At 37.8% G+C, this 27,451-nt stretch overlaps 1 protein-coding gene across 9 annotated transcripts in view; it reads left to right on the plus strand.

Annotated features, from left to right (window-relative positions):
* Positions 1-27,451, plus strand: part of faf (ubiquitin carboxyl-terminal hydrolase-like faf) — a 193,390-nt gene that overhangs the window by 145,701 nt on the left and 20,238 nt on the right. For 3 of the 9 annotated variants that reach the window (XM_083129933.1, XM_083129935.1, XM_083129934.1), the window contains exons 34-41: positions 1,082-1,232; positions 4,177-4,294; positions 4,626-4,758; positions 7,981-8,168; positions 13,551-13,747; positions 16,934-17,058; positions 23,037-23,221; positions 24,533-24,688. In XM_083129933.1, the coding sequence (XP_082986059.1) occupies positions 1,082-1,232; positions 4,177-4,294; positions 4,626-4,758; positions 7,981-8,168; positions 13,551-13,747; positions 16,934-17,058; positions 23,037-23,221; positions 24,533-24,688 (1,253 nt within the window). The remainder of the gene's footprint in view (positions 1-1,081; positions 1,233-4,176; positions 4,295-4,625; positions 4,759-7,980; positions 8,169-13,550; positions 13,748-16,933; positions 17,059-23,036; positions 23,222-24,532; positions 24,689-27,451) is intronic. The other 6 variants (XM_083129939.1, XM_083129937.1, XM_083129940.1 and 3 more) reach the window with 6 other exon arrangements.

Below are 27,451 nucleotides of genomic sequence, written 5' to 3' on the forward strand. Positions count from 1 at the left end.
AGCCTCAGTAAATGGGTGCCTGGTGGTTAAAGAAGGTTGGAGCATGGTGCTGATCACATCACTTAAACAATTGGCTGAGATGAGGATTTCTGGGTCCCTATCTCCACATCCACCCCATGCGTGCCTTCATGGCATGGTGCAATGTTCATGAGGCACTTTTATCTTACCTTACATTCCTCAGGAATAGAAAATGTTTTTTTTAACTGTCAGTGAAGTTGGTATTTTTTTGTTTTGCATCATATTTTGTTTTGTTGATTCACTTTGGAGGATACATGACGACTTTTCAGTAGGACGACATAATTTTTCCCAACCTAGTACAGTGGAACCTTATTTTATGTTTTTCCGCTTAATATGGTAAATTATATCCAGCTCTTGGCAAAAGGGCATGTTAAATACAGTGGATCCCCAATTTTATGTTCCTTGATTTTACATTTTTCCGCATTATGCATTCAACCTTGATGGTCCAAACATAGCAAAATGTTGAGTAATTTTCCTCAGTTGTATATTTTCCCGCATTTTAAGTTTTTTCAGCTTGGTTCCCTGAAAAACATAAAATGGAGGTTCCACTGTAATAGGATGTAATTTGACATAACTCCTGTTTCCCAACTGTGCCGATGACATAAAATTAATTTCTGTGATTCTTTCTGTTCTTCTGATAAACAAAACCACAACTCTTTATTTGTGGCTAACACAACAGTAAATATCATGAATACTCTGCTCTGAGCATTGCAAGAAGGAAATACACACTAAGTTCATGATATTATAACTGTTGCTTTTCTTCACAATCATTTATTTATGTGTTAGCAGTGTTCAGTGAGCTGAGACACATGAAAAATAAATATTTTTAAGGAGAAACAATTCGCAGAAGAGTTGTTCAGACTCCTAAATCCAACAATACATTGTTGATTAAGGTAAGGGTAGATAATGATTCCAGTTCGTGTTATGCTGATGGGCTAATTGGGACTAAATATACACTATATACTGCCTAGTTTTTATTTTGTATGAAATGATTTAATTTATATGATCATTAGATCAGGTATTGTTTGTTTTCAGATTTGTAATTTTTTCCTTTTCATTGCAGTATCTGGTCTTGCCAAGTTGGAAGGTGAGGTTATCGACTGTGATTTTGATGAAATTTCGAAAGACATTTGCACGAAATATCAGCTGTCAGGAATTGTTGTACATAGCGGGCAAGCAAGTGGTGGCCATTATTATTCCTATATATTACACAGGTATGATATTTACCATAACTTTAGTGTCGTTCTTATGAAATCATTGATACACACCCTAAACATTCTTATAATGTATAGGGTCTTTTCATGTGAAACTACCTGTAACAAGAATTTATAATTAATTTTATTTTCATCCCACAGGCAAAACAACTACAGTTGTTGAAACAGCATAGTTCAAAATATTTTCCTGGTTTTGAATTGCATGTTGTCAAAAATTTGATTTGGAGTTTCACAGTTGACGATTGCAGCACATTGCTCAGTCTTCAATCTCAGTTTGGTTGGTGTCCTTGGTGCTTGTTTAAGGACTTCTTGCTTTGAAAAGTGTCAAGTGAAAATAACCTTCATCACTGCACCAAAGCTTGTCCAGCATATCTGGTTCTTGTTCAATCAAGTTGGAAAATTCGTTTACGAAGAGCTAGCATTTTTGTTTTGCAGTGTTTTTCAATGCCTGATTCAGCTGGATTTTATAGGGAGACATATGCAAATCTTGTCACCGACATACCAGTCTGAAAATCTCCATGAAGATTTCTTTTGTCAGCTGTTGTCGACAGCTTGACACACTTCTGCAGCACGAGCCTGTGTTCTGTTTTGCAGGTGATGTTTAGTGAATTTCACACATCACCTGTCTTGTTAAACTGCTTCACATATTGCCTAATTGATTTTGAATGTGCTGCCCGTGCACAAGTTCCGTGTCTGAACTTCCTTTGGATTGTGATTGCTGACGAGAACTCAATAAACCAACCAGCTGATGACATTCTTTTTCTGTTCAACAGACAACTTGCAGTCTGCCATTGTTGCATTGTCCTGCTGACGTCATATTGAAACATAACAAAATAACCTTGTTAAAGAAAATTGAACAATCCTCTTTCAACAACTGTAGTTGTTTTACCTGTGGGATAGAAATAACATTAATTATGAATTTTTCTCATCGGAACGTTTCATTTGAAAGACAAAGTATATTCACTTTTGGCATATAAGCCAGGTAAAATGAAGAGATAATACTTGATGCAAGGTTGTTTTTCAGGGTGTAAGTTGTAAGGATTTCGGTGTGTTTTCACTAGGTCTCCAACAGTGGCAGGTTCTTCCTGACTGCATACACTTTAGTGACGTAATTTCTTAAATGTCCGCATAACCACAGTTGCTAATTATGAAAGAAAATACAGATCTTAAAATCTGGATTTTTATAATAACTTTAGTGATGCAGTTTTTAAAAATTGAATTATTGTATCAAATTATATTTTACCTTAGAAATGAAAGTTCAGGTGAATATTTTTATCTTTGGGTACAAGATGCTTGTATTTGTGGTATGTTTCAATGTAGAATCCCATGTTTATGGAAAATATACATTAAAAATATGCAAATAGGATGTAACTGGCTAAAGAGTTTACAAAGTATTGACCTGCATAATCTATATCGTCCTCTGATATTAGTGGAATAATTAAACAAGGAAGACTTCGATGTGCGGATCATGAAGCATACATGGGAGGGGAAACAGTTTACAAGGTTCTTGTTGTGAAACTTGATGGTAAGGAGCTGATAAGAATAACAATATAGGGCTACGATAAACGATTCATTCGATTACAAAACACCGTATTTTCCAAAGTATTGCACATACAGATATGAATGATACACGGCAATGACTGTAAACTCACCAAATTTTCCTCACATTCTTCAAATGTTCTAGGTGTACCCCTCTGGCCACACGACACACATCCAAGCGCAAAATGCTCTGTTTACATGGTGGTTCTTTTCTACACTGCAATAACAGATGTACATCTCGCATATTCCAACACACACAAACTCTTTTCTCTGTTTGTCGCATTTTGTACAGGTGTTGCACTCGTGCTGCCAACTAGTGTGTGTCACAATGCAAACTTGGTGAGCTTACAGGTATTTTCATGCATCATTCATATCTGTATGTGCAATAGTTTGGAAAATAGTGTTTTGAAATTGAATGAATCATTTATAGCTAATGTCCATAGTGAAGTGGTTAGCACATTGTGCTTGGATGTCAGGGGACCCAGATTCGAATCCCGCCTGGTCATGGGTGTTTTTTATGAGTGTCCGTTCATTAATTTCATCATATCGTCACTCATTCTCATCTTTGCAATTAGCCAAAGGTGCCAGAAAAGCAAAGTAAAATTAAGGATGGGCTGATATGAAATTTTGGCCAATACCGATAAAGTACCGATATAAAATTTACCGATACCGATATTCTACCGATCCAATATAAAATTAGAAATGGTCCTTGAAGAACCTGAAATGATCATTGATCTCCTTAATAAATGTGTGTTTCAAGGTGACTGCAGTGCAAAATAAGTTGAATATTTACACATTTACTTTTTTAGAAAGAAGGGCATGGAGATTATCCATAAAAATTACAACAAAATGGCAGAATTTTGCACTAAATTATAAGATATTTATCAATATATCGGATGGGTAAAATAATCGGTAATTTTACCGATACACCGATATGCCTATATCGGTCGATACCGATAGAGTACCGATTAATCGGTCCCTTCCCTAATATTTAGACATTTACTTTTTTAGAAAGTAGGGCATAAAAATTACAACAAATTGGCAGAATTTTGCACTAAATTATCAGATATTTATTGATATATCAGATCGGTAATATTACTGATACACCAATATGCCTATATCGGCCAGTATCGATAGAGTACCAATTAATTGGTCCCATCCCTAAGTAAAATAAACAAAATTAATAAGTCAACAATATAAAGAGAATGTTATGAAAATTGGTAAGGGTGGATTGTTGCCATGATAGGGAGAAATGGAAGACACAGATTCTGTAGCAATAAACCTTGAGGTTTAGGAATGTCAGTAGGTTAGTTGATTAGAATCTAATTGGAGAGGCCACAGTTACATTTTTGTGTGTTTATAAAATGTTGTGTCTGTATTCAATTCCATGTGTTCCCATTTGCAGGCAAAATGATGGAGTGTCAAGGTGGTACAAGTTTGATGATGGCGAAGTCAGTGAGTGTAAAATGGATGATGACGAGGAAATGAAAACCCAGTGCTTCGGTGGAGAATACATGGGAGAGGTGAGTTCTGTAAAATATAGTATCATTAGTAGTAGTAATGGTAACTTAAAGCGTGGCTGAAACCTTGTTCTGGCATGTTTTGTAATAAAATAATAATTGTATCAAATCAAATATCACAAGTAATAAGTGATGTTATAAAGTTACCGGTCAAGAATGATATATAATGTATCGATATCGACCAGTTTTCTACTGATCCAAGATAAACTTGCAACTTATGTATATCATCAGACGACTTTGGTACATTTTGCTATGTATAAATTTCTTTATAAAACCCCATTTCTCGTCCACCTTGCCCCTATTTTAAATTACGAATGATGCTTGTTTATTGCAGGTGTTTGACCATATGTTGAAGAGAATGAGTTACCGTCGCCAGAAAAGGTGGTGGAATGCCTACATGCTGTTCTACACGCGTTTGGATGTTGAGGAAAACTCGGTCATCAAAAGTTTGAATGAGCTTTCTTTATGTAAGTACAGTAGATGTATATAAACAGACAAAATTTTAGTGTTCATCTGGAGATATAGTAAAGTCTACTGCATGTTGTTACTTGTTAATAATACTTTTATATTTAGTAATTTGCCAGCTTAGTGGATGAACACTTTTGATCTCGCTACCAAGGTTCACAGACTCAGGTCCTTGTGTTGGTGTAGGTTTGCTTATGAATGTTCCTTAATCAATTTCACCTAATTATCACTCATCCTCATTGCCGTCATTAGCCAAAAGTGACAGAAAGTGAGTAAATTAGCAAAATACATGGGTTGTAGATTTAATAGTGGCAACAGTGCTGTGTATATACGCCATGAAACAGAGTAGGTGCTTCTTGCTTATACCACTCGTTAGTTTGATACCTAACCTACCTCCCAGTAAATGGACTCTTCCTTCCAACTGTAGGCACATGCACAGTGACGAGAGGAATAGAGTATCATTGGAGGGTCTAAAGTTGTGTAGCCAGAACCCCACTAATTTGAAAGCTATGGTGATTATCGTGTACCACTGTGATGGTGTTATCTTAACACATACCGTACCTCAAGGACAGACCGTCAATTTGCAGTATTACTGTTCATTTTTGGAACATACGAGGGTTGTTTGGAAAGTTCTAAGAATCGGCCAGAGATGACATTGCAATCGGAACAAAAGCATATCCATTAGAAGGCCACATCTGTTCTGAACGTGCAGGGAAAGTTTCATCGCCATGTTTTCAATAGTCTGGTTTCCATACACACGTGAAGGAGCAAAAGTGCAAGTGACGAGACAACATGGAACAAAAGGAAGTTCGTGTGGTCATCAAGTTTCTGGTGAAGAAGGGATTAAATGTGACAGCCATCAAAGCCGATTTGGACACACTGTTGGTAGACTCTGCCCCATAATTTGCCACTGTTAGCAAGTGGACAACGCTGTTCAAGCTTGGACGGGACAGCGTTGAAGATTACTCCCGCAGTGGACATCCGCCAGCCGCCATCACACCAGAAACAGTCTATAAAGTCCATGATATGGTGCTGGCTGACCGAAGATTGAAAGTGCGGGAGATAGCTCATGGAGTGTGCATCTCAGTGGACCGAATACACCACATTCTCACTGAAGAGTTGGGCATGAGGAAGCTTTGGGCGAGATGGGTGCCATACCTGCTCACACTGGAGCAAAAACGCGTTCGTGCAGTGACTTCCACTGGATGTTTGGTGCTTTTCCAGAGGAATTCTCAAGAGTTTCTGCAGCGTTACGTCACTATGGACGAAACTTTGGTTCATCACTACATGCCTGAGACAAAAGAGCAGTCCAAGCAGTGGAAGCATCAGATTTCCTGCCACCAAAGAAGGAAAAGGCAGTTGTGACAGGCTATTTTGCAGACCTGGACGAATCAAAATATTCTGCTGGTGTCAAGGCATTGGAAGGTCGTTGGCAGAAGTGTTCGAGGAGATTTCTTTTAAAAATAAAACCTCAGTCACTCTGATATTGTGTTTCTTTCTATTCGATTCTTAGAACTTTCCGAACAGCACTCGTAACATGCGACCTGCATTGCGAAAGAAGAGGCAACACTTTCTGCTGAATTCTCCCATCATGTTGCAGGACAAGCTTGCATGTATGTAGCGCAACCTGTGGCTGATTTGTTAGGTCAATGGGGCTGGCAGCTGCTCTAACATCCCCCGTACTTCCTGGACTTAAGCCCCTGTGACTTTTATTTGATCCCTAAGGTGGAGGGCATTTGCTTCTGAACTGTTCCAGAGTTTCTTGAGGCAATAGACCGCTTCATTCGAACCATCAACAGAACAGGCACTGCTACAGGTATACTATGACTTCCACATCGCTGGCAACGGTTGTACACAATGATGGTGACTACATCAAAGAGCTGTAGAAGTTTCACAGTTTCTATTGTATCATTTGTAAATAAATAGTTGCCACTATTAAATCCCCAACCCACATATAAATACAAAATTTTAAGCCTTTCTTGTTATGCTTTTCCATGTCAATATGTATAGATTCTCGGTGCATTTGTTACTAACTTAAATATTGGACACGGGGAAAAATATACGCTGTGTTGTGAAATAAAAATCTTTCTCCATCTCTCTCTCTTGCTACCTCTTGCTCCCCACATATACAGCATATATGTTCTAAAATATAATTTTTCATAATTAACAAATATTAGGGATGGGCAGATATCAAATTTTGGCCGATACCATTAAAGTACCGATATAAAATTTATCGATACCGATAACCGATATTCTACCGATCCGATATAAAATTAGAAATGGTCCTTGAAGAACCTGAAAGGTTCATTGACCTCTTTAATAAATGTGTGTTTCGAGGTGACTGCAGTGCAAAAGAAATTGCGTATTTAGACATTTACTTTTTTAGAAAATAGGGTATGGAGATTATCCATAAAAATTACAACAGAATGGCAGAATTTTGCACTAAATTATCAGATATTTATCGATATATCTGATTGGTAAAATAATCTGTAATTTTACCAATAAACCGATACACCGATATGCCTATATCGGCCAATACTGATAGAGTACCGATTAATCGATTCCATCCCTAACAAATATACATACAATGTAAAATATTAAAACTACAGTGGAACCTTAATTTTACCTTTTTCTGGAACCATAATGAAAAAACCTTAAATGCAGGAAAATTATATGGCATGTGGCTTTATTCAGATTGTGAGGATTGAATGTAAAAAGCAAGATAATGTTAAATCTGGGAATGTAAAATATGGGTTACAGTCTATATCGATGTTCTTAAAAGTTTGCATAATCTCTGTTGGATATATTACTTACATTAATTATGCAGTAAATGTTACTATTAAAGTGGTTTTTATTAATGCTCCAATGCTCCCCAGAAATTTTTCATTCTTACACTACAACCTTACAAGGTTAGTCACTACACCAGATCATTATTTTAGAGTCAACATGCATGAAAAAGTTCTGAGAAACAAGGAAAAAATGTTGCAGCAAGAATATAACCACTTGTAATATAGTATAGTAACAATTACTGTGTTAATTCATAACTTCCACTCTGTGTGTACGGCAACAATTATCACTGTTTTATGCTCAACATACAAGTAGCTAGTTTGTTTTTTAATTGGAAATTTAAATTTGGTACACAAGATGTATGAATAGTGTGCCTGGGAATATTTTGATCTAATTGCTACATATGAAATCATTATAATGTGTCCACTGTTTCACAGCAGATACCAAATTAGGAATAATGAAGATGCCACCAGCTATTGAGAGAAGTGTAAAGAAGCAGAACATCAAATTTATGCACAACAGGAATCAGTTTTCTGCAGAATACTTCCAATTCATCCGGAAGTTGGTGTCGTGTAACAGTCCACCACTAAGTCGACAGCATTCACAGGACAAGCTAGTAAGTATGGTGAGTGCGGCAAGGTGACTTGGTTTGATGGAGGTGTTAAAGTCCACTGTAATGATACTAGTTTTTGCATCTTTTATGCTTTGAAACATAATCATTTATTCTTTGCGATCATAAACAATTTCAGTAGCTGAAAAATGCACTTTTCTTTGCAGCATTGTGTGCATGTTTAATTGTGTGGGTCATGAAATGAAATGTGGAAATTAAGCAAACATTTCTGGGTATCTCGCTAGAACTACAAAAGTACCAGACGACACTTGCAGAGCTTAATTATCCTGGAAGTTATGCAAAATGCATATTTTTTTAAAAAAACTGCGACATTGTAGGGCAAAAGTGAATCCCATAAGTAAATGGTAGTTTTTTTAATATTCCAATTATCACGGATGGAAATTCACTGAAATTTTCAAAGCAAATTTCTGGTAAATTGATGTGGTATAATTGCAAGGGAGTATTTATGTATTAATATTTGGCAACGGCCTCCATGGCGATGTGCTTAGAACAGCATGCTACAATGCCAGGGGCCCTGGATTCGAATCCCGGCCTGGGGTGTTCCTTCATCAATTTCATCATATCACTCATCCTCATGATCAGCCAGAAGTGGCAGAAAAGCAAAGTAAAATAAAACAATCGATTAATATTCTGAAAACAATGTTTGTCATAATGTTCAGACATTGGTATTGTTGTTGGTGGGGATCTGTAACAATTATAGAATGGCTATGGATATTGGTTCAAAGTGGTATCAGCATAGCCCTAATTAGAATGGTGCAAAAACTGACTTGGTGGCCTAGCATGTTAAGTTGTCTACATTAAAGCTTTCCAACAAAGTTCCCATGGCGTGGGTGTTCTTTGTGAGTGTACCTTCATCAGTTCCATCTAATCATCATTCATCCTCTCATTCATCCAAAAGTGTCATAGAAGCAACATAAAATAACAAAAATGAAAATACAAAATGGTGCAAATACAGGAAAACCTCGTTAATACGAAGTTCAAGGGACCAAAAAATGTCAACTTCGTATTAAACGACTTCGAGTTATCCAAACTTTTCAAGATGGCACCTGTTTTCAGGTGTAAATAAAGTAGAGTATAAATTACCCCCACAAAGGATGTTTTATACTTGGTGGTAGCTCAGAAAATAAGCTTTATATGTACTATATAATAATATTGTACGTTTTAAAGAAAGTGTAAAAAATGTTGCACAAAATGAGAACACTGAGCTTAACGTGGACACCAAGATTCCAAGGAGACTGGTAACACCATTTATCCTGCCTAGTTATACAACCGGTTTGCACGGGATGCATGTTGTGGCAAAAAGTCTTATATAAAACGGTATTTTCTTTTAATTGTGCAAAGTCCTTGCTCTTCCACGAAATTCTTACAATTTTAGTTCATAAGAAACCCGTTTGCATGCAGACCTACGGAAAGGAAAACAATCTCGTTTATTGCAAGAAGTGAAACTCGGAAGAATCTTGACAGTAGTCACAAAAACAAAAAAATCGGGGCTGTAAATTTCGTTCTGGTTCGGCTGTCTAAAACACATCGTAAAAAAAGTCACATATTCTTTGCTTCAGTTAACTTAATATTCGCCCTCCCCCTTTGCAGGAATCAGTTCAAACTCTTCCTCAACTTGCATTGTAATCCACTCTGAAAAAGTAAATACACAACTTGCGATCTGTTTGCGGTTTGGATCCCACTTTAAACTGTATATTTAGTCCCGCTTAGCTCATCAGCATAAAATGAACTAAAAACAAGCTTTACGAAACTTGCGTATTTTCAGATTAATCGACAATTTATTGTAGGTTTCAGGAGTATTCTGGAGGTCAAACACTCGCTCCGCCAAAACTTTTCCTCTCGTATTCCTACATTGAGCATTGCATTTTTTTTTTTTTTTTTTTTTTTTTTTTTAAACCAGCACGCTAATGGTTTTGAAAAAAAGCGGGGATTATATGGCTTTGGGAGATTCAAAACAATGAAGCTTATTCCTGCACACTGGATGAGTCATTGCAGTTATCGGCAAGCGAGAGCTTTCCAGAGGCTAGACTAAACCTGCCGCAAAATTAGTTTGGTATTGAGAGCTGAAGGAACACGCGTCACGGTGTTGCCATATCATGCGATGCGGTACGGTACGGCACGGTACGCAGTGCAGCTGTCTGACGCTGTGTCGAGGAACATGTGTTATGAAAAGGAACAACAATGATGAAATGTGTTATTGTTTTTCGAGGAAAACTGGATGCAACAACAATGATGAAATGTGTTATTGTTCTCTCTCTTCATTTCCATTTCCCTTACAACATGAACGAATTAACGAAACGAGCATTGTTTACAGGTTACCTTTTCAATCCATTCTGAAAATATTGAATATATACACTTTCAATAATCATTTCCTTCCGAAGTCGCCGTTAAAGTCTACCAATCTTTCAATTATACCGCAACTGAATTGCACAAAGTCCAGTTCTTGGGGCGACTGACTTTCATGCGGGAGACCCGCGGTAGTTTGTGGAACTTTTTCAAATATCCCAAGCGGCTCCGGGGTCGACTCAGCCCAAGTGAGTACCTGGGGTAAAGGCGGTTGGTGAACCACATCACCGCATCACCTCCATAATATGGCCGAGGTCGAAAATGTGTGGAGCCCTACCTCCAAATCCCCATATGCCTCCATACTTTACTTTATTTTGCGTCCATTAATTTTTTTGTATGAGAATCCCAGAGATTTTATGACTGTCCTTAAAGATGTTTCCCCACCTTGAAAATATCCCGAATCTTTCAACGAAACGCGCAGTTTCCCAACAATGGGATGATCTATCCTCCTATAATAAGAGTAAATATGGCGACGAATAGCATCTTGCTGAAAGGCGTTTACTGATATTCCTCTTCTTTCCTGGGGTTTGCAGTTTTGAAGCCTCGCATTGATTTATTTATATATTTATTTCTACCACATTATATTTTTATTTCCCTTTGTTGTTAGACACGCCGACAGCAGCAGCAGCAGCAGTCCTGTCCAGAACTTTATTTACAGAAATGATTGGACCCCCATTGTTTTTCTCTTGCTCAAATTATTTGCGCTCGGAACAAACCATTTTCCGTGTTTGTTCTTTGAGAAGAATTCCTTTTGCTTTTAGTGCATAGCCTCTTTGGTACATTCTCATCTCGAGTATTGCCTCCTGTGCTTGATATTCTTCACACAAGCTCACGGCACACTCAAGCAGAACACAGAAAGTTATGTACAAAAAATAACACGCTATATACAACAAAGAATAATCTAAATTCAATAAACACTAAACAAACGGACCGGTTAAAATATCACAGCAACGCAAAGCAACAAACAAACAACATGTCCTCTCCCAACAACATGAAAACTGATCGCAGGAAGAATCGCCGATAAGCGTCAACACCGAGATAAACGTTTACTGTTGCTAGGTAACAAGGGCTTGGGTGAAACACTTGGAAGATTTTGATTGGTTCGCATGCCAGCAACCCACCCTCAGGCAGTGACGTAGATCCTATTTTTCCACTTGCTTCTCCAGCGTCAATACCAAACTAATTTTGCGGCAGGTATAAACACTGGCGCCAGCTGCAGCGTAAACACAATGAGACCTACTGGAAGTTAGAGCAGCAGGTGGCAGAAGGGAAATCATCGGCATTTTAAAGATAACATTGTCGAAGACCGAAACCATGCACACCAGTGGCGGATAATGAGCTGTTGTAGGAGAAGGAAGGGGGTCACTTTTCTTTTACTTATCATGCGGTTTTTGTTCGTCTGAAAGAAGGTATTCAGAACTGGTTGCTTTTTTTTAGACGCCAAAGGAAAGGAGCCCGTGTGCGCACACAAGCAAGAAAATCGTGGCCGAAACATTTAGCAACGGACCCCCCCCCCCCTTTCCGTTTGCTGATAGATAAAGGGGAGAAGTCACTCAGACAAGAAAACACTGTTTTGGCAAATTTTATGACCCGCACAGTTGGGAAACTTATGAAGCGGGAAACTGGAGTTGCAACATATGTAAGATCAATGTCAACTTTTGCGGGAAACCTAGATTACAACGCATTAATCAGGTTGACGATCTTTAGTTGGCCTATGCGGCTTTGATTATCTGTAACAGTTTCCCTTTTTTTATGAAGTTCTACAGGGCACAAAGAACACGCTTTTAATGAAAGTGGTTATGGGAAGTTATCGGCTACCAGGCCAAAAGTTGCTCGCTCACGGGAAATTGCTGAATCTCGAGCACGGAGCTAGACAGATGGGTGACACTTCCAGGCGCCACGCATCTTGTATTTTGGAACATTCGTGCGATCTTATCTCGCATTTCTCATGTAGCACTGGTGAATATTTCCAAGGTGGCGCATTCAGCAGGGAAAGAGCTTGACCTCCCATGCACATTGACAAAGAATGTCAATGTCCAGCGGGCATTTCGGGCTGCTTCCCTTGAGTTGTCAGTAGCTCTTAGGACAAGGAAACATGTCAAGGTCAAGTTAAAATAACGTCCAAGCTCTCTCCACATTCGATCTTCTCTTGTTGACTTACGCAGGTGTCTACTTCGAATTAAGCGAAACCAGTTTTGCGGAAGGGTCTTGTAAACAACTTCGTATTAAAAATTATCCGTATTTTGATTTATCCGTACTGAAATACATTATAAATCCTATCTTATCGGCTGGGGAATGGGAAGAACTTCAGATTAAAGGGTACTGCGTATTAACCAATATCGTATTAACGAGGTTTTCCTGTATATGCCTTCCACAAAGCTTCACCTTGTATGCATTTGTGTTTATAACTGAACATTGCCTTAAGGGCATGCAGGACAGTCTCCACCCAGCTTTTCCCTCGGAGTCACTGTTGCCAACTGAGCTCTCTTGGAGCCAGATCTGACTCTTTCATGCACTCCTTTGGCTGTAAACTGGGGCACCTGCCCTCGTGCCTCACTATGATACCATCACTGGTTCTGGTCCACATAGACCAACTTTTGCCATGATTATACATTTTGCACGTGAAGTGATATTGTTATATTGGCTGTGTCACCCCACCCCCTCTTATATCCCAAGCTACTTTTTTTTATTGCGCCGTGTTGAACGTGAAATTGTCATAATATTGTTATTGGGGAATCCTTTATTTTCGATTTCAAACAACCATGAGATGGGTTATGCTGCCAGATCTAGATGATGAAAACTAAGAATAAATTGTCATCAATTTAGAGTTCACGCGCCCCATCCCTTTCATAACTAACATTACTCTAGGAAACACTTCGTAAATCTAGCTCCTTGAAAGTCAGTTTTAACTCCATTTAAGGTGAAATTTAGTAGTGCCCATTCAGGTGATATTGAAATAAATGCACAATTGGTGCGTAACTACCTATTTCCCTTAAGGGAACAATATAATGAAATGTTCTTCCTTTTCAGACACCGGAAGCAGAGGAGTTGTCAATGTTAAGTGTTCAGCTTGCATCACGGTTCCTGTTTCATACCGGTTTCCATACCAAGAAGACCTTGCGTGGAACTGCTACTGAGTGGTATGATGTCCTTTGCCATCATCTACGGTGTTCACAGGCTGTGCGCAGCTGGTTTGCCCACAATGTACTATTTTCTCATCCCCATAGGTAGGTTGTTTCATTTTTAAATCCATTGCACGTGTAAGAAAAACCTAAATGAATGTTGTTGTTTTTTGTAATGAGTCTTTGTTCTGTTAATAAAAGAAGTGAGAGGACATGGCAGTGCAAGAAATGTCTAGTTCCTTTCAATTATTGTGATGTGTACCATACATTTTGAAATATCATGTACTGAAAAAATCGATACCTTATTCAAATGATGAAAAAATATGTCATTCTGCAGTACGCTTGTTTCTGTTAAGTATTATATCAAGTTCTTAGAGGGGAACATTTATATTAGGGACGTGACTGATTAATCGGTACTCTATCGGTATCGGCCAATATAGGCATATCGGTGTATCGGTAAAATTACTGATTATTTTACCAATCCGATATATCAATAAATATCTGATAAATTAGTGCAAAATTCTGCCATTTTGTTGTAATTTTTATGGGTAATCTCCATGCTCTACTTTCTAAGAAAGTAAGTGTCTAAATATGAAACTTTTGCACTGCAGTGACCTTGAAACGATTTTTTAAGGAGGCCAATGAACCTTTCAGGTTCTTCAAGGACCATTTGTAATTTTATATTGGATCGGTAGAATATCGGTATCGGCCAAAATTTCATATCGACCCATCCCTAATTTATATCTAAATCTAGTGATGAAAATTTGTAGGTGAATGAGCTAAGAAATTATTAAACAACTGTAAGAATAAATTGAACTAGGTGCAAATGTACAAGAATGACTCATGGTAAAATTACACGTTATAGTAATTTCTTCTAATGGGCATATTTCTTGTTCTTCAAATGATACCCCATGGGTGCAAATACATCCCAAAATGATGTTGAATTTAAAAGAAAACGAACTTGGGTACACAAACCCTCACATCGAGGAGCCTAATATAACAGCTGCAAACTAGAATATTATAAGGTCTTCATTAAAAAAAAACATGATTTTTATTGGACATCCCCCGATTACAATGATACCTTGCAAGTACAGTTACTACTACTTATTACCATCAAAATTTTCAAGACACATGACCATGAATTCGTCTAACATTGTACTGTTAAAATAAATGCATGACCAGTACTTTTCCCAGTGACCTAATCCTTGCAGGCCAAGTAAACTCAGTCAAAAGGCATTTACCTTGTCTACACCAGAAAATCTGCCTGGTTTTAAAGAAGTATTTTGGTTTACCAAGGTATTTAAAATGACTAAATATCTCCTCGGCCATAAATGCCATACTAACAAAACAACTCTTTTGGATGATTTCCTTTGTAATTGTCAACCTTTTCCCCCAAATTGTTCATGATTTGTGGGAAATTCTTAAAGTTTTTTTAAAACCAATTGGGTCTTTGTCTGTGATATTTGAAGATGGCCATAATAAAAATCATTTGGCCAAAAAAGCTCAAGTTTCATTTTCCAGCACTCCTACTGTTTTTTCTATAGTAGCTGCCTCGGTGGCCAAACTTATTAAGTGGTCAACTTTTGATCCCACCACCGAAGTTCCCAGGTTCAAGTTTTGGCCTTGGCGGTTTTTTGAGGTGTCTGAAAAATTTCATCTAATCATCATTGTGATTAGTCAAAGAGGAAAAGTAATGCAGTTTCCACTCATATAGTTGTAAAAATTTTAAAGGCGAAGAGCTAATATACAGAGATCCCATGATTGGTTTGTGTAGTTTATATCCCTATAGTTTAGACTAGGGTTGAGCCAATATCAATGCCAAAATGTTACTATATAGGCCAATAACAATGATATCGGAATATTTACTGATACCTGCTGATGATATCTGTTTCCAATCCCAGCATGTTGGTCTTCCATGAGATGTGCAAAAATGGTCACGACACGTTCATGAAGTCTGATTATCTTGGAAATTTTGAAACATTTGAAGTATCCATTAATTTCTCACCAGCAATATGTGAAAACCTATTTTGTGACTACATACTGCGTATTTTAACCCTTAACCGGGCAACCAGTGTCTGCCAGACACTGTTGCTTATATTTTTTGTCACGTACTCCAAACAATACTTCCTGCGAACATGATATCTTTTACTTTGTTTCTCTCTTCTATCTCATTTCACAATATTTGATTGTGTTTGATAAAGAAGATCAGGCGTAAAAAGATATTTTCCATTTCACTTACGTAAACGGGCAAGCAGTGTCTGTCTGACACAGTGTACAATTGATATGTAAAGAAGTGTACTTGAATATGTATTAGCAAATGTTTAATAAAAAATAAAGTATTTAATAACACATCACATAAAAATAGTATTAACGCTAAAATAGAAAAAGTAAAAAATATATGAGCAATTAAAACAATTTCCTCACACTACCTTCCAGCCTAACATGTTTCATATACTTTGTTGCAAAAATTACAACATGCAATTTCGATGATGATGAATACAAGAATTATGGACTTAACAATGATGATTAGGTTAAATATTAGGGATGGACCAATGTAAAATTTTGGCTGATACCGATAAAGTTCCGATATAAAATGTACCGATACCGATAACCGATATTCTACCGATCTGATATAAAACTAGAAATGGTCCTTGAAGAACCTGAAAGGTTCATTGACCTCTTTAATAAATGTATGTTTCGAGGTGACTGCAGTGCAAAAGAAATTGCATATTTAGACATTTACTTTTTTAGAAAGTATGCATGGAGATTATCCATAAAAATTACAAGAAAATGGCAGAATTTTTGCACTAAATTATCAGATATTTATCTATATAAATGTTACTGATACACCAATATGCCTATATCAGCCGATATTGATAAAGTACTGATTAATCGGTCCCATCGCTATTAAATATCATGTTACTCGCTTGTTTCCACAGTGATGAAACATAAAAATCTCGCATTAGAAGGGCAAGATCCAACAGACACTGCTTGCCTGGACACGTTACAAAAATAGCCTGCCCGGATATAGGTTAATATTCTGATGTGTTTCTTCAATATTTTGGAGCAAACTCTGCTAAATTGATGTTTATAATTGGAATGGAATACTTATCCACAATGTTAATAAATATTTAAGAAATTTATAATAGTTACAATTTTCAAGTATCATTATCAGCAAGAATCTGTAAGAATATCGGATTCGGCATGGGTATCAGCTCATTCCTAGTTTAATAGTATTTGTGTACATTTATGAGAGCACTTTTTACAAATGGTTTCATATTTCTCTTACAGGTTCTGTGAATATCTACTAAGTTGCCCAAGCACTGAGGTCAGATCAGCATTTATGAAAATAATAGTATTCCTAGCTCATTTCTCACTACAAGATGGACCATGTCCTCCACCCATGTCAGCACCTTGTAAGTATTATTTATGTAGTATTCAGAATCAGTAATTGCTTTTTGTAAACTTCTTATTGTATTTCTGACATGTTTAAGTATCAGTATTCCTACATATTAATGTTAATTTGGCTGTTTTCAGAAAGTGTGACATTTTTCTACCTATTTTGTCATGAAATCATATGCAAATGTGCAATAGTCTCTTAAATATGAAAAGTTTGTTCTTTTGCCAACTAACATTTTATGTAGTTCAGATGTCCTGCAAGTTATCCAAATCCCCAGAACTTTCATTAATTCAATAGCAGAGTGAATTATCCTTCAAATGGATTAAAGTTTATGATATTCCAATAAAAACATACATAAATTAATGTAAAATTAATTTAGAACTAAGCACTTGTAGCATGGTACAGCTGGGAATCCAAAAAGTATATGTACAAGGGTAATCCCAAAAGTAAGGTCTCCAATTTTTTTAAATACAAAGAAACTTTTATTGTCAATAATGTTTACATCATTTTAAAGCGTGAACATTTATCTATTTGTCTACATAATCGCCATTTTGGTCGATTCATTTTTGTAAGCGCTGCGGCAGTATTTGTATGCCCATGTCATACCAGCTCGCTGCCACATCGTTGAGGAAGCGTTGAACATCATCCTTCACCATGTCATCGTTGCTGAAGCGCATTCCGACCAAATGTTCTTTCAACTTGGGAAACAGGTGGTAGGTAGTCACTGGGTGCCAAGTACAGACTATAGGGTGGGTGGGTGATGTCCCATCCAGGAGAGCGATGGTTTGACGGGTGACGTGGGGGCAAGCGTTGTCGTGGAGAATGCTTACGCCCTTGCTCAACATTCCTCTTCTCTGGTTCTGAATCGTCCGTCTGAGCTTTTTCAGTGTCGTGGTCCCAGAAGCCATGAAGTTGACCAACGATATCCCCTTTCGATCCCAAAACACAGTTGCCATGACTTTACCAGCAGACTGTGTTTGTTTGAATTTTCACAGCTCATGACTTTACCGGCAGACTGTGTTTGTTTGAATTTTCACTGCTTGGGCGAAGAGGAATGCCACCACTCACGTGATTGTTGTTTGGTCTCAGGTGTAAAGTGGAATGACCAGGTTTCATCACCCATGACAATCGAATCCAAAAAATTGTCCTTTTCATCTGCATAGCGGTGAAGAAATTTCCGCGAAGAGTCCACTCGTTGCCGTTTGCGTTCTTCAGTGAGCATTTGCAGGACCCATCGTGCGCAGACCTTCCGATATTGCAATTTTTCCGTCAAAATCCTATGAATGGTGCTTTGGGAAATCTCAGGAACCAACGTACAGAGATCATCCAGAGTGATCCGCCGATCTTCACACATGGTTTGCTCAACCTTTGGGACTGTCTTGTTGGAAATTGACGGTCTCCCGCTTCTTTCTTCGTCGTGAATTTCAGTAAGACCAGTTGCAAACTCCCTACACCACTTGCAAACATTTTTGACATCCATGCACGACTCGCCATACACTTCCGTCAATTGGCGATGAATTTCAATCGGTTTAACGCCTTTTGCATTCAAAAACCAAATAACTGCGCAAACATTGCACTTGCTAGTAGCGCCGAGCAAGAGCTCCATTACAAACAGCTGCCAAGCCAAGACTGAACGTCCCAGCGAGGTGTGGGTGGGCTTGTTTGGGAGTGGGGGAAGCAACCAACACAACAGTGTTGCTAACTGCCAAATAAAAAGTTTTGTTGTATTTTTAAAAAATAGGAGACCTTACTTTTGGGATTACCCTTGCATTGTCTAGCATAGTTCCAGAAATAATTTTAGTTTATTTTCTCAGCTGACAGACAGTAGAGAATATGTTTTGTTCTTTCCTGGTGTGGCATTTGGAGAGAATTTCTCAAAAATATATTTTACTGCCTTGTCATATTTCTACCCTCTCATCTAATATAAAAGTTATTTTTTGAAGAAGGGTATGGTTCTGTACCATAATATCAGAGGAAATTAATATATTATTTTGAAGTGTAAATGTAGTTAGTTTTTGTACATAAAAATCATCTATTTACCAGAACTGTGTATACAGATTATATGCTTAATTGGTGCTTCTGATAATTCATTTACACTACTGAACAGTCTCTCAATCCACTAAATTCTATCCCTGTAGTTGAACGGTTTTTGAGATATATCAGTGGGGGAGAGAATGGAAAAAAACGTATTATTGAAAGGTAATAAAAATTGTAAAATTAAATACATAAAGAAAAAAAAGGAGTATGACATATACATCAAAGTTTGCTGTATTACACTGATCTGTTCTAAATCCTCATTGTAAATTCATCAGTTCAACCAATACCGTGCAAAAAAAAGTTGAACATTAGGATGGTTATCTCGATCTTATATTTACCGTTACCCTTTTTCTAGCTTTTACGTTTCTCAAACCCTGCTAGTGACAACATTTGACAGAAGGCTGTTCTGTATGCCAAGCGACTTCTTCCTCCACTCTTCCTTGGTTTTGCAGCAGTCTCATTCATTGCCACGTGCCCTTGAACACTTGCCTTACGATCGGGGGGAAAAGCACACTATTGCCAAAACGATAGTCACTAAATGCTGCTTTCTCTAAGGTTTTAACACATTCTAAAAGTGTGACTCAGGTGTCTTCGTTGTCCCTCCCTCCACAAAAACGTATGTGGACAATGGAGAACTTGACGCAATCAGTATTCACGCTTCTTTACAGACACTTTTGCGTAATCCTTCCTAGTGTAAGGGAAAGTGTGGGGACTTGCTTGGAAAAATGTCCTTGCTTCTTATTTGCCGGGAAGAAGTAAGAAGAATTTGCCAACTGCAGTTATCTGATATTGGTTTAGGAAGGAGTGAAAAAAAGTCTCTAATCTGCTATCCATGAGAAAATCTGCAGCTACTGTGCAGGGCTATGCAATAATTTCATGAACTAACATTCTTTTTAATGCAGCTATCTGCATAGGAAATATTGCTCGTGTGTCCCTTGCAATTCAATATTCCTTCCCCCATTCTTTCTGAAACTTGGTTCGGGAATAAGCATGCTGCAAAGAAAAAAATGAATGCTGTAGTCCAGCTTGTCTTCAACAAGTGCTTTATCTTTAAAATGCGCAAGTCCTTCTATTCCGCCACCTGTGCATTGGTGCCAGTGTTATGTCTAGCTCTTCGAAAGCAGTAAAGCAGTGTCTTCTGGATATCACTTCTGACAGCAATGACTCGTGCAACTTAAAGGGTGCAATTTTTCGTTCTTGTCTTGCCTTCTGATTAATAAAACCCGATAAAACAAGGTTAATCCTTTTGAACACTAGGAGAGTGCGGCGTGAATAGGATTTTCGAGGGGAGCTTACGTATACTTTTATATTTGCCTCCCCAATGCAGTCGTAGTAACGTCGTCATCTTGTAATCAAGGGGTTCCGGGTAAGGTACCCGGTGGAGGCACATAGTGGTTCGGATCCCACTTCAAACTGTAGGTCTAGTCCCAATTAGCCTTCTGTGCATAAAGTGGACTTAAAACCTTTAGGGGACGGACCACCACGTGCCTGTATTCCCTTTGAAGCTGGCACCTTTGCAAGCATAGTTATGCAGATTGGGAATTTTGCTTCTAGCTTTGGCCTTATGGACATTGGATGGACCAAATTTTGAGGGAAGCATGACAAAATACCACTCTATGAGGATATGTAATGCTCGTACCGCAACTTTGGGAAAAAAAATTGAAATTATGCCGATCGGGAATAAGGAATTTTGCTTCTAGCGTCGGCCCTATGGACACTGGATGGACCAAATCTTGAGGGAACCACGACAAAAGACCACTCTATGAGGACATGTAATGCTCCTGCCGAAATTTTGTAAAAAAAATTGGAAATTACGGCCTTCAGAAATTTTGCGTAATTACGGAAAAATTGTAACTTCGGGCTTTTGCCTCCGCTTTCCCACTGGATGCTTACTTATCGGATGTTTCTTAAAATGTTGCTTTTGTTCATTCTTATATTTAGAATTTAAAGTTTTCAAAAATAAGCAGTGTATGAGGGTAATAAGACACAGATGAACTCCCCCCTCCCACCTGCAGGCCGCTCTTGACTTCCCCTCCCTTACTTCAGCTTGTTTGTAATGTTTATGACAGGCTGGGAAGTGTGGCACCAGTGACTTGTCTGACAGCTTGAAATATATCACTTTCCGATCTGGTTTAGGCAGATACTACTTGCACACTGCAATGCAAAGAACAAATGTAGGATTATTTAGCACAGGCCAATCTGGTTCAAGGGTGCATTGCATATGCCCTCCGATGCAAGGGGCATAAATAGAATTCCAAGTTGAGAGTCTGGTCGGGTGGTTGCAGCTGATAAGAAAATCTGTTTGGAAACAGGTGGCAGATGTTATCATCACGGAAATCTTGAACTCCAAGAGCAGCATTCTTTCAAGGAAGCACAGTTAAAAACGTATAACTAAAGTCTTTTTCCTTGGTGGGACTGGACTCGTTGAACATATAACTAAAAAAATCATATAACTGAAATACAATAGTACATGGCCTTATGGGAATTGGCAGGGACCGCCAGAAAAAAACGTACTATCGCGAAACATATATTTGCGATTTCACTGTATTGATTGTTCCACTCTTGTGAGTAGGTAGACTGACCAGTCTAGATAAATGTCACATTGAGCTATAATTTTGATAAATGTCACATTGAGCTATAATTTTGTGAGTTTTCAACTCACTATTATATAGTTCTAGTAGTTTTCGAGCTATTAAAAAAAAGAAGAAGAAGAGAGGTTTGTCTTTACAAATGTGGGACACCTTTCTTATACATATGACCACATATTTATGGTGAAAAAAAGATCAAGATTTGAGCTAAAAAAAGGCACATTTCAGGATCAAAAGCAGTATATAAAATGATATTTCAGTGTTAAAGTGGTAAATGTAACCTCAAATTTGATTTTAGAAAACTACACAAAATAAACATTTCCCTTGAAAGAGCACATTTATGTAGTTATCCGAGTATTAAATTTGTTCCTGTGTATAGGAGTCCATTTTTGCTTCTAAAATATTTACAGCAGAATGTGTGTTTGTAACTCAAAGGATAATTCACGTCTGTAAATAAACTCTAAATTATGTGTTTTGAGTTTATTTCACATTTTGCACTTCAATTCACATCATTTTTTGACAAAACATGGTAGGAAAATGCATCTCACACGTTACACAAGCATGAAGTATGAGCATTACAGTGTGTTATTTCACATTTCGTGTTTCCGTCAAAAACTAAATATGCATGCCTCTACTTATACAGTTTTCTTGCTTGCCCTTGGGAGTCAGTGGGGTTGTTGGAACCCAGAAGTGTCCGTAACTGAACAAATTTACCTTGAAGAAAATGGATGGTTTGTTAACCTCTTTAATGTATGGAACCAGGCAGTTACAGTGTTTATCCTTCAGAAAAAGACGTGCATTCAGGCATTTACAAAGCCAAGATGTATGAATTATATTTTTATATTCATAAAAATAATAAGATAATGGTACTTTTCACACTAATTACAAAATTTCCAACAGTTTTACCAATATACTGATATACTAAAAGCTGTACTGGTCTAGTTGGTAGGGCATCTGATTGCCACGTGGGAGACCCATGTTCGATTCCCAGAGTGGGTGTTCTAAGGTTGGAATTTTTCTGCCCTTGTCCCTGCATAAAGCGGCTCTGGGGCTAACCCAGCCTCAAATCAATGGGTACCTGAGACAACTCTGGGGGTGGGGGTAAAAGTGGCCGGAGTGTGGTACTGATCATATCACCTCCAAAATGATCGAGAATGTGTGGTGTTCTACCCCCACATCCCCTAAATGTGCCTTCATGGCACTGCGAACTTTACCTTTACTGATATGCCTGTATTGGTAGTAACAGTTGATCTGCACATAAGGGAAGAATCAAAACTACATGTGTAAATTGAATAGCAATTTCAGAGCATTCATAAATATCATTGTTCATTTTCTGCTAATATAAGCGTATCTGAATGCTCTTTTAAAGATATTTTGTACTTCACAGCAGTTCTTTTGGATACCAATGCTACGCTAAGTGACCATTTACTCCATGCTGTTCTTATGCTTCTACACAAAGAGGTCTCTGACCACGGAAGGCATCTACCACACTACTTCTCCTTGTTCCATATGTATGCTTCTTTGGGGCTAGCGGAGAGAACGCAGCTTCTAAAGGTACGTATTTTCACTTTGAACAAGAGAAGCCTCATTAGCAGATGTTAAAAAAAATTTAACTTTTTAATTTTCAGGCACAAGCTAATTACAAGCCAAGGCTTCAAGTGTATTTTGAAATTGGGATTTTTTGTAGAAATGAGTAAATACTGATGCTCTTGAATTAGCATTGATTTGCATCAGCAATATCTATACCAGAGACTATCACTTGTTATTAAATCACCAGTAACGGTGCCTGCAAATTATCTTGTAAATTTTGCAAAGGGTGTAATTTTATTTAACGCTAGCTTACCCAGCGCCTCTTGTTTTTCAATTTTACAACTCAATATTTTTATTGAAAAATAAATTACATTGTTCCCTAGGGTGTTCCCATTGTTTCTGTATTTAGTTCATAAAATCATAAATTTAACATACGTAGGAGGCAAAAATTCATGTGATGGGCCTATCAGACCCCCCCTTGGCATGATTGTTCCGACATGGCACTCGTTCCTGTAACAGTCTAAAATTGGTTGGTAATGATGGTACTATAAAATTGCATGCATGTAAACAAGAAAAGCATTGATTCTACAGTAATATGGTGTTTTGATATTGGTGAATGATACTCATGCAATAATAGACCCTTTATTTTTTATTAATGATAGTAATTTTTATAATTATTTTATAGGGTGTCATTTTAATGGCACCCACAGACCACAGAAATGTGTAGAGGACATCAAAACAAACAATTTTTTTCAGTAACATTTTTATCGTTGGTGCGTCGTTTCGGTGCTGCAGTCGTTCAAAAAAGCCCTCCCTCAGCTAAGGAAGTTTCTTGTACTGAATGGGTGAGCTAGATGCACCAGCAGTAAAATAATTTCATAATTAATTGATAAATATTTTTAATATTACAGTTGTCTTTTATGTAAGGAATCAAATATTTTAAAGCAAAACTGCTAGATTGATGTGATTTAATCGTAGTGAAATACTTGCATATTTATAAATATTCTGAACCCACTTTCAATTCTTAACAATGTCGATGGATTGGTGTCAATATTGGGGGAGAAGTATTGCTAAGTGTATTGGTTTAAAGTGCTATCGACTGAACACCAATTATAATAGTTCCAGACTTTGTTAGTATAGTTCAGCAAGTCAGACTGTTACTCCACCTTAAGACTCTTCTCTGTGTATCTTTGTGTATCCTCCTTCATCAGTTTCATTCATCCTCATCTTTGCAGTTTGCTTGAAGAAACAGAAAAAGTGGTGTTAAACAAGATAAATAACATACATTTTTTTGTGTGTCAAATTCCAACTGAAAGAGATCTCTCCATTTTTCAGTTAAATGTGCCTGCAACATTTATGCTTGTTGCGCTGGATGAAGGACCAGGTCCACCTATAAAATACCAGTATCCAGAACTTGCTAAGTTGCATCAAGTTGTTTCCCAGTTGATCAGATGCTGTGATGTTAGTTCAAAGACCCAGTCTTCACAGCAGGTGAGTGCATGTGTGTTTTTATGTCAATATGGATATGGGTGTGGGACGGGGGTACATAAATGTGGTCATAATTTTATACATACGAGTGGGTATCGTAAAGTTTTAATTATCACCATGAATTAAATGAAACAGAAACTATATTTCAAGTTGTGGTTCTTAAGACCTCTGTACATAGTTACCGTGCAGATGCACACATTTCTCCCATCGTTTCTTGATCTTTCGCAGGCCGTCGTTGTAGAAGCCCTCAGATTACGTCAAAACCACCTCTTGCATGATGTAATTTGTGTTGTCGAATCGCCAACCCAACAGTGAATGTTTCATTTCAGAGAACAAGAAAGATGAGATCAGGAGAATAGGGCGGATGTGGCAATATTTCATGGCTGCATTGCCTTGTTCCAAAGCAGCAACTTGAGATGAATGAGCGGTTACATTGTCGGTAAGGAGACGAACCAAGGAACCCAGTTTCCTGACACCTTAGACATGCAGAGTTCATCGTGAATAATTTTTCATACACTGCTGTGACTAAGACCAGTTGTGTGCATAACCATGTGGAGCGGTTACTCATCGGTCTTCCAGGAGAGATCCTCCACTTTCTTCACTAGCAGCATCGTCTGTGAGTGATGAACTTCCACTTCTTGGCCACTTTGGAAATTCCAATTCCCCCTCACAACAGCGTCATATTATGGACAACCATCACCATCGACAACCTTCATTTCATCATGCATTTCCCGGACCCTGTAACCCTTCAAACTTAATCACGCTGCAATCCTCACTCTTCTCCATCTTGCAGGTTACTGACATCTACCGTCACCTGTCAAAAAAGTAAACGACATACTAAAAACACTTTTATACCCTCATGCACATGTGCACCAGTGATTTTACAAGCGAAATTTCATTCAGGTAGCTCAATAACTTCCGGATGATAATTGAAACTTTATGATACTCCCTCCTTCATAATTTACGACTAGTAGTAATCTTTTGTAAACTTTCACAAGAAAAAAGAAGAAAAACTATATTTAAAATACACGATTTTCTAGGCTTGAACCAGTATCTATGCTGATGTATCAGTATTGGTTGGAATTTATTTACCGATATTGGTGGGCCACGCAACCCTTTTTGCGAGTGCAAAACTCGAAAGCTATGAGTAGGGACACAAATTTATGGTAAATAAAAACTAAGGAGAGTGGTAAAAAAATACAAGAAAAAAAAACGCTGTAAATTTAGTTTTGTGGTCAGCATCTGTTTGCATCTTATTGCATTTTCAAAGACAATAATATTGCAAATATGTTATATATTCTCAAGTCTAACAATAAATCTATTCAGAAAATCGTGAACTCTCATTTAATTGCATTTCAGACTCAAGTGACAGGTGAGACATGTCTCTTAAAAACATACCTTCATAAATAAATGCAATAGTTCAAACCAAAGTGACATGACAAGTTGCATGTGTTTCTCGGACTGAACAATTTTCTCAATGCGGTGCATGGTGTCTCCTTCGTCTGTTCCTGCATGCAAATGAATGTTTTGCTTTAGACTGAAGTGATCCTTGTCACGTGAGAATTTTACCAATCAAACTCAGGTCTGTGGAGCCTATTCTATGGTGTGAAACATTGTTGTTGATTGGCCATGTCACTTGCCTCCTAGTCTGTTGTTCGCACATGCATGGTGAATATTTATGGATAGGGACCTTGAATTTTTGCAAATGCGACAACACCGAAAAATTAATGTATGTGCAGTGGCATGTTCTGAATTAATTTTCAACCATTTGAAATCATGAAAAGAACATTTTTTTTTGGCATAAAATGCAAATTTTATCTTTTGTGAATGTCAACACATTTTGTGCTTTAAAAACTAAAAATGCCATGAAAATTCACCACTTGTGTTTTATGCTTAAAGAATAAATGTACCACATTTACAGATGTGTGTGTAATGTTCACATCTTCCATAATTTTGTGCAAAAGGAAAGTATGGTGCATGTGATACGAAATAATTCCAGCTTCATGAAACCCACGTAAATACGTTTCCCACGATTTTTCACCTTAATTGGGAACATTTTGCACCATTGAGGAAAATTGCGAAGACCTGAGGGGGAATCGAATGTGCACTTTCAGCCAGGTGGGAGCTGTAACTTTAGTAGTTACTAGGGATAGACGATATTGGAAATTTGATATTGCGACATATCAAGAAAATATCATCACAGACGAAATTATATTTTTCCGTATCGTGATATCGGCGATATATATTGCCAAATTTTCGTGAAGATATATTGCAGACACGATATATATATATTGTCAAAATATTGTGATGATATATCATCTAGTTGATATCTCCTGGTCGATATTTTACGATATATCGCCCAACACTAGTAGTTACCCGTGCGAGAAACATTTTACGTCACCGAGTAAAGTGAGGCAGTTCTGACTGACATCGAGTGTGCATCTGCTGTCACTTGGAAGCCATAACCGGCATTTGTCACACGAGAAACGTTTTGTTACCGAACGGAGGTGCGATTTTGATTTTGGATCGACATGCACCTGTCACTGAAGTCGTAAGGTAGGTAGTTGTCGTTCCCTTTCTAGGAATACCGGGCAAAAGACGGGGGTTACGAAATCCTTCCCTTGCGAGCACGACTGTTTGTCATGCGTGAAGCGTTTTGCGAGTGGCACAAATTTGACGAGGAACGACATGCACAGACCTTCGCACAGAAGTCATAAGATATGTATATGTTGTCAGTGGCATGCCGAGGATTTTTTAAAGCAGGGG

This window comes from Lepisma saccharinum, chromosome 10, assembly GCF_977018435.1.
Source record: "Lepisma saccharinum chromosome 10, izLepSacc3.1, whole genome shotgun sequence".
NCBI classification, from domain to species: Eukaryota; Metazoa; Arthropoda; class Insecta; order Zygentoma; family Lepismatidae; genus Lepisma; species Lepisma saccharinum.